This window comes from Spermophilus citellus (genome assembly GCF_964194105.1).
Source record: "Spermophilus citellus genome assembly, chromosome: 3".
In the NCBI taxonomy this organism is placed as follows: domain Eukaryota; kingdom Metazoa; phylum Chordata; class Mammalia; order Rodentia; family Sciuridae; genus Spermophilus; species Spermophilus citellus.
The window spans coordinates 206,166,152-206,175,215 of NC_138184.1; the positions used below are offsets into that span (position 1 = coordinate 206,166,152).

Consider the following 9,064-nt stretch of genomic DNA (forward strand, 5'->3'; position numbering starts at 1 on the left):
GCAATGAGGGGATAGTTTGTATGAATTGAATTATTTGGGAGGATATGAACAATCATATTGTGATGGTATAAGTACAAATATTGTGATGGTATAAGATGGTATTGTGATGGTATAAGTACAAATTTGGAACAACTGCCTTGGAAAACAGTCTGGTTTTGATGCCCCTTGAACAAACAGTTCCACCCTAGATGTGTGCCCTAGAGAAGCCTCTACCCATGTACAAAGATATTTAAAGGATAACAAAAGGTTAAAAACCACCTAAATGTCAAGACTATCTGTATGTGGTGATAATCTATACAATCCAACACTATATAGCAATTAAAATGAATAAAGTACTTCTACACTTACCAACCTAGATAATTTCAGAAGCATATTACAAGAGTAAATGCATGATGTGATAGCATGGTGTGATACAAAGTTTAAAAGGGGCAAATAAAGATATACATTGTTTATCAAAATATTCAGATGTAAAAATTTAAACACTTGAGAAAGGTAATTTTTTAAAAAAGGAATTTCACCTCTGAGGAAAGAGGAACAATAAGATCTGGTAATACTGTATTGGGAACTTAAGTTGTATCCAAAATACACAGTTGTTATGATTAAATAAGTTTGGTCAATAAATGAGCATTTATTATCTTCTATTCTTTAAATATTTAGTTAAAAACAGTGTTTCTTTACAAAATAAGAGTTGCTTATTATTTGTAGTAATAACTATGAAACATAAAAAGTGTCAGCTTGTATAAGGTTCTTGTTATAGACTTTATTTAGAAAGTTTAATTTTATTGATAATTTTTTTGTAATTGATTTAAAAATTATTATTCCTTTTGTTGGATTACTGTATTTATGATGCTTATACTATTTATATTGATAGTATAGCTTTTTTAATATTTATTTTTTAGTTGTAGTTGAACACAATACCTTTTTTAATTTACTTATGTTTTCGTGGTGCTAAGGATCGAACCCAGGGCCTTGCACATGCGAGGCGAGCGCTCTACCGCTGACCCACAATCCCAACCCCGATAGTATAGCTTTGTAAATAAATCATAAGTCTCGTTTACCTTCATAGAGATTTTAATAACTGAAATTTTGAAATACTTATTCCTGTTTCATTAAGTGGCAAAATTTTCTTTATACATTCATCTGTTAATGCACACTAGGCTGATTTGATAACCTAGCTATTGAATTGTGTTACTATAAACATGGGTAAGCATGTACATTGCCATAGTATGCTTCAGATTTTTTTGAATAAATACTGAGAAGTGGTATACCTGGGTTACATAGTGCTTCCATTCCCAGTCCTTTGAGGAACCTTCATACTGATTTCCATACTGATTTGAATTAGTGGTTGTACTAATTTCCAACCCCATTAACGGTGTTAAAGTCTTCCTTTTTCCCTGCGTCCTCACCAGCATTCATTATTTGTACTATTAATGCCATTCTAACTGGAGTGAGATGAACTGTCAGTGTAGTTTTGATTTACATTTTCATGATTGCTAAAGATGTTTAACATTTTTTTCTTTTTTTTTTGTCATTTGTTTTTATTCTTTTGAGAAATGTCTGTTTAGTTCATTTGCCCATTTATTTCTTGGGTTATTTTTTGTGTTGTTTTGGTATAGATTTTTTTTTAGTTCTTTATATATTCTAGATATTAATCTTGTGTTGAAAAGTAGCTGGCAAAGATTTTCTCCCATTATGTAGGCTCTCTCTTTATGCTCTTAACTTTTTCCCTTGCTGTACAGAAACTTTTTAACTCCATACCATCTCATTTATTAATTCTTCATATTATTTCCTGTGTGCTCTGATTTTTATTATTTCTTTCTTTCTAATTTAGGGTTTGGTTTGTTCTTTCTTTTTTACATCCTTTATGTAAATTGTTGTTTTTTTGAAATCTTTGTCTTTTTCATGGTAGGCATTTATTGCTATAAAATTCCCTCTTAATACTGCTTTTACTGTATTCAGTAAGTTTCTTTGTGTTCTGCTTACATTTTCATTTGTTTTCAACAAGTTTTTAAATTGCCCTTTTGATTTCTTTAGGAACCCATTTTTTTATTCAAAAGTGGGTTGTTCATTTAGTCCGCATGTATTTGTATAATTTTAAAGTTTCTTTTATTATTGATTCCTAGTTTAATTTCATTGTAGTCAGAAAAATACATAGGATGTGATTTCATTTTTAAAATTTGTTAAGATTTGTTTTGTGGTCTAATATGTGGTCTGTTCTAGAGGAAGTTCTATATGCTGATTGAAAAGAAAATGTATTCTACAGCTTTTGGATGAAATGTTTATAAATATCTGTTAAGTTAAATTAAACTATAGCATAGCCTAACTATTTATTTTTGGTATGGATGATCTGTTTGTGAAAGTTGGGTGAAGTCTCCTACTCTTATTGTATTGGAGCTTCTCCCTTTTGATCTTGTCTTGTAAAATTGGATACTCTGTTACTAATGCATATTTTTTTATAATTATTATATCTTGTTAAATTGATCTCTGGATCATCTTACAACAGTGACCTTTGTCTCTTCAGATATTCTGTCTTAAATTCTAGTTTGTCAGATATGAGTGTAGCTACACCTGGTCACTTTTGAGTATTATTTGCTTGGAATATCTATTTCCTTCTTTTTTTTTTTTTTTTTTATTAAGTGAGTTTCTTGACAGCAGCATATTATTGGGTCTTGTTTTTAGTGTGTGTGTGTGTGTTTCTATTTCTGAAGGATAACTTGGTAAAAAATTTCCCTTTATACCCCCCAGGCTTGCTTAATAGTACATTCCTTGCTTTTTTTTTCCATATTTTTTTTGGTGCACTGTAGTGGTACATAATGATGGAAGTTGTTAGATATTCGTACATATATACAATGTAACAATATAATTTAGCCAATATCATTTCCCAGCACTTGCCTTTACTCTTTTTTTCTTTCTTTCTTTTAAAAATAGTCTATTTATTTATTTATTTTTTTAGTTGTAGATGGATACAGTACCTTTATTTATTTTTATGTGGTGCTGAGGATCAAACCCAGTGCTTGACACATGCCAAGAAAGCACTCTCTCTCTCTCTCTCTCTCTTTTTAATATTATCTTTTAGTTGTTGTTGGACACAATACCTTTATTTATTTATTTCTATGTGGTGCTGAGGATCGAACTCAGGGCCTCGCATGTGCTAGGCGAGCACTCTGCCGCTGAGCCACACTGCAGCCCCTGGGCAAGCACTCTTAACACTGAGCCACAACCCCAGCCCATCCTTTACTCTTTCTTAATGACTAAGAGTTGTACAGTTTATAATGCAGTTCTCAAAAACTAGAGAAGGCGATAAAGATCATTCGTCCGTCATTCACTTAGTCTCAAACCAAGACTTTGAAACCTTAAGCCTATCAGCATTCACACTGCTTACACACTCCTTAGACTTTTTTAAAAACCTCATTGCATCTAGTAATCTTCAGGCTCTAACCTGCTGCTTAGAATCACTGTGTAAAATGAAGGTAAGCAAAGTTTGTGTACAATATATCTACCATTCATAAGCTTTGTTTGAATTTCAGTGACATACACTTTTGCTAAGTTTTAAAAAATTAGTTTTTTCTTCAGTTTTCAGTGGTTGCAAATAACTGAACGGTGCTCTTAGCTAAACATCTGCTCTTTGGAGGAAAGAGGACAGTTCTAATTTATTTCAAGACTAAAATATCTGCTTAGAAAGGTTGTAATACAGCAGGATGCCACTAGGGAAAATGATCTATTTTCCTCAGAACTTCTTTTTAAGAAAAAAAGTTTTTTAATTGTGGGAAAGCAAATTGAAATAACAAATTATTTTCTGGAATTTTCTTTGGTATTAGATATCCCATGAAAAGTTTTTATACATTTCTTAAAAATCCCATATGCAACATTTTAAGACATGGGAGAAACTATAAAGAATAATACCATTAAACTAAAGAAACAAACTTTTTCAATTCAAAAGAAGCTTTCTGTGTACCTCTCCTTTATTGCATCCAGTTCTATATACTTTTAAGACTTAGAACCTTTTTCCTTTCCTTCTTAATGAATTCAAATATTAAAAATATGACTGAAATTAGTTCTTTAGGTGAACAGATCTGTTCTTCTTATATATGATATGCTCCCAAAGGCAATAAACAGCATTGTATTTGTATTATCAGTATGAGAAATTTAATTAAATTGTAATTTATGATAGCATTGTTTCTTTCTTTTAACATTTAGTTTCTATGCCTTCCCACATGTCAACCTGGTTTATAATGAAAAATATTGTTGCTAAAGATGGATTATCTGGATTATTTACAGGTAATAATAATGCTTTACTAAATCCTTGAACCAAATTATTGAGTTTCAGTCTGTTATCTTAAAAAAATTAAAGAATTCCAGCAGCTTGAGAAACTGAGGCAAGAGCATTGCAAGTTCAAAGCCAGCCTCAATATAGCAGGGCCCCTGAGCAACTTAGAAGGACTTCATCTAAAAATAAAAAGCACCAAAGGGCTGGGGATATAGCTCAGTGGTTAAGCACCCCTGGGTTCAATCCCCAGTACCCCCCCAAAAAAATTAATAATAATTAAATTAACTTCAAGAAGGAAATTTCAGATAACATTCTATATTTTAAAAAATTTCTCCTAAATATCATTGCTGTAAGTTAAATGAAAGGTTAAACATATTTACTAATTTCTGTATAACCTAGAATTGAAATGAAGAAGTTTGAAGTGAATGGTCTGACCAATTTATGATACAAAATTTGATATATCACTTCATTTATTTTGGTTATTATCAAAATGAAGTCAAATAAGTTATTTTTTTAAAAAAATAAGGTAAAATTTGTTCTTTTTCTTGTTCTCTTTTCAGGCCTGATTCCTCGCTTAATTAAAATTGCTCCTGCTTGTGCCATTATGATCAGTACATATGAATTTGGAAAGGCTTTTTTCCAGAAACAAAATATTCAAAGGCAACAATTCTAGTGATGCCATTTCAACTTGAAACAACAATAACCAAATAAGGTGGAGATTCTTGGGCAAGAACTTTTTTTCACGTTATTCTGTTACAATGATTTTATGTTTTTCTTTCCAATAATTTAAATGAATATTTCTATTGTACCTCTTAAGTCATAATCCCAATTTTAAAATAAAAATTGTCTTATTTTTGGAGATTTTTTAAAAGATAATTTAGAAATCACAACCACTTAGTATTATTATAAAGAAAACTGAAAATTATTCCATAATATCAAAAGCAGTTTCTGAGAATTTGATATACATACATTTCAGTGTAACTTAATCTTATTGTATGTCAGATACATCAGAATTGTTTTAGTTGTGTGCTAAATAATGTGTAGCATGGAAGGAAAAAAGTTCATCTCGTGCACATATAAATCATGTACATAGAAATTTTAGTAGATAATAGAAGGCAGTTGTTAAATAACATATTCGCCAGATATTACCTGTTAATTTCTTAAATCCAAATGCATTGTTTGGCACCCAAGTTACTCTGTTAGGGTCTTATGTGAATTAGGATTTCTCTAATTAAAGGAATGACAATTTAATCTGTATGAATCATTTGTGTGATGTGGATCTTGCCATTTTGGATGATGAAAGACCTTATCTACTGTTTTTGTAAAAGGGGGAGTTTTTACTGATTGTAGGAAATGTTCATTTCACTCAAACTTGGGTTTTCAGTGGAAAACAGTATTGCATTTAGACTAATCTTAAGTAAGTAGTCTGGGCACAAGAATAGCCTTTGGTTTTTATCCAATGAGTAATCCAAGTATCATTATTGATAGGAGTTCTTTAGTTCATTTCTATTGACTGTTTCTAACAAAATAGATATCATGACAGGTTGAGCTTCCCTAATCTGAAAATCCAAAATCTGCAGTGCTCTAAAAATCTGCAGTGCTCTAAAAATCTGAAATTTTTTGAGTGTTGACATGACACCACAAGTGGAAAATTCTACATCTGACTTCATGTGATACATTGTGTACAAAATGCAGGGACACTAAAATATTGTACAAAATTATCTCCAGGCTATGTATATAAGGTACAAATGAAACTTAAATAATTTTATAGTTAGACTTGGGTTCCTGCCCTATGAAATCTCATTATGTATATGTAAATATCCCAAAATCCAAAAAGAAAAAAAAATCAGAAATCCATTATACTTCTGTTTCTAAGCATTTTGGATAAGGGATACTCAACCTATACTATAATAAATGTCATAAAGTATTTTTTTTTAAAGTCCCTTGATTTTATACTATCTCACATTTATCACAAGATTAAATGAGCTTTTCATTCAAGAAATTGTACATGATTAATTTAGTTTATAACTGTATGTAGGAATGATATAGAAAAATGATATGATTGGGCTGGCAATGCAGCTCAGTGGTAGAGTGCTTGCCTAGTATGCAGGAAACCCTGGGTTTAATACCCAGCATAGGGTGGTAGAAGGATATACTAGCAGGACAAGAAATTATATTTTTAAAAATATATTTTTAACTTTCCCAGGATCTATATCCTATAAGAAAAAGCACTTTATTACATTGTTTTATGAAAATGAGAAGTATTTTCCCCCTGAAAGTAATGTATTTTGGTGACAGATCTTTTCTCTTGTTGGTAGGGGAAATAATATATTTTGTATTATAGTAGAAAAGCATTTAAATGTTTCACCAGAAATAAACTATGTAGGGTTTAATATAACCTTTTTTATTTTTTTAATCCTATGTTGACTTATCGTAAACTTGATATAAACATAAATACTCAAGACTTTGTTATATTTTGTTATTTTATGCATACTTAAAATTATCATTGTGCTTCTAGCTAAGTGGTTTTAATATACAATCATTATGTAATTCTATTATATATAAATGAAAGTTTATTTTGAACACTGCTATTTAAAATTATTAAATTTAAATTTACTTTGGTTTTGCTATGTTTCTTTTTAATAATTTATTAGTAGAAGAAGGCAGGAAACTTAGTACTGTGTCTCAAAAAAAAAAAAAAAACAGTCTCATATTTCAAGTTAATAGCACCTGTGAAAACAAGAAAGGTTTCAATCTTCCCTTCCCCTAGGTCTGCATTTGAGGAAAATTCTTATTTATTAATAAAATAAATAAATTGCCTAGTAGTTTTTCCTAACACATATTACATGTAGTGTGTCTGGATAAAAAGGCTAAACTGAATCGTTAGGCTTAAGTGGTAAAGAAACAATATTTTTAAAACATATTAGCATCCGAAATGAGTTTATTAGAGGTTGCTTCAGCATTCTGCCTTAATACAACCACATTTTTGTGCTGAAAGAGTACCTAAATAAATTGAATTCAGGGAATAGCTAAAATGTTAAATTTTGAATTTTTTCCCAAAGTTCTTATAAAATAATGAAACTATTATTGGCATTGATGAATATCCTCAAATTTCACATCACATCAGTAGACATATTTAACTCTCAGCAATATGGGCTTCTCAGGCTTTTCAATACATATGTTATAGGAATTGAAATATTTGTTAATGTGGTATTCAGTAGTGTTCTAGGTAATGTGATGTTTATAAAGGAAACAATTTTCATTCCATTACTATTGTTAAATTTTGTAACATATATTTAAGTACTTAAATGTAAGAATTTTAAGAGGAAATGTCTTGAATATTCAAGTATTGCAACTTTTAACATAATACATATTGGATTTAAAACAAAACAAAACAAAATATGGGAGTAGTTAGGCATGGTGGCACACACCTATAATCCCAGCTACTCAGGAGCCTGAGGCAGGGGGAATCACATATTCAAGGCCAGACTGGGCAACTTAGTGAAACCTTGTCTCAAAATTAAGAGAGCTGGAGATGTAGCTCAATGGTAGAGCACTTGCCTAGCCTGTATGAAATCATGGGTTCAATCTTCAGTACCTCCCAACAAAATAATAATAATAATATTAAATAATAATCGAAAAGAAAAAAAATTAGGTATGCATATGACTCCTTTACATTTTTCCCTCCCTTTTTCTAGAGCACAAATTTTAGGGATATGGTTGAATTTATCACTAACACTCTTAAAATTTCTTCCTAAATGAAGTTTTTAAATAAAAGGTAACTTTATTTTTTAATATATCATCTTTTACTGAGATCTTTTATGTTGTAAGCAGTATAAAAAGCACTGAAGGAGACATTTTGGAAATTGTCACTGGTTGCAGGAGGTTTCACAATTATGATAGAAGTATCCAAAGGGGATTATGGGAAATCTAAAAGTAGGACTAACAAGCAATCCAATTAGACATTCAAGAAGGTGAGAATCTCAGTGAGACAATGGAATTTAGTTCATGTGACTTGAGAAAAGTAAATACACGAGAATGTTGGTTGGAGACCAGATTGGAAATGTTGTTAGAGCTTTTGTAAGTCAAAAGATGAACAAGGCCATGAGAAACCAGGGAAGACTTTTTGGCCACGGTATAACAGTTGGAATTGGGAAAGATAACTGGATTTATAATGAAGGACCTACTTAAAAACATTTTAAAGGTTTGGGCTAGGCATAGTGGCACATGCCTATAATCCCAAAGACTCTGGAGGCTGAGGCAAGAGAACTGTGTTTGAGGCTAGCCTGGGCAACTTAATGAGATTGTATTTCAAAATAAAACTTAAAAAATAAAAGGACTGGAGATATAGTTTAGATGTAGAATATTTGCCTAATATATGTGAAGCCCTGGGGTGGGAGGTTGTAAATTTAAGATACATACATAACCACTTGAAAACTTGCATGTAAAATAAAAATGACTTACATAAAAACTGACTTAGTTTGCTTCTTAAGTTTCTGGCAACCATAATTAATACTAGCCTGCATTTGGCATTTACCTTTTTAGAATTTATAAATTTTTGTTAGAATCAAAATGGAGTAGTGTTGAACCCTGATGCAAAGAAAAGACCACCAACTCTAATTTTAAATCAAATTAAAGTAAGCTTGTATTTGTGTACACAAAGACAGTTGATCAGCGGCTGTCTCTCCTAACACGGGCTAGAGACCAGCACCCCCAGCTCTCCAAGAACAAGGTTTTATAGCATAAAAAGTTGCAAAGGCAGGTGTCTTGAGAACTTACAGATAACAGGATTTTGAC

General features: G+C 31.0%; 1 protein-coding gene across 2 annotated transcripts in view; it reads left to right on the forward strand.

Moving 5' to 3' along the window:
• The window catches only part of SLC25A40 (solute carrier family 25 member 40), a 53,184-nt gene extending 46,296 nt beyond the window's left edge, over positions 1–6,888 (forward strand). Inside the window, exons 11-12 of one of the 2 annotated variants that reach the window (XM_081287630.1) lie at positions 4,198–4,278; positions 4,828–6,888. In XM_081287630.1, the coding sequence (XP_081143756.1) occupies positions 4,198–4,278; positions 4,828–4,940 (194 nt within the window). In that variant the 3' untranslated portion in view covers positions 4,941–6,888. The remainder of the gene's footprint in view (positions 1–4,197; positions 4,279–4,827) is intronic. The other variant, XM_081287631.1, reaches the window with a different exon arrangement.
• Positions 6,889–9,064: the final 2,176 nt, after the last annotated feature.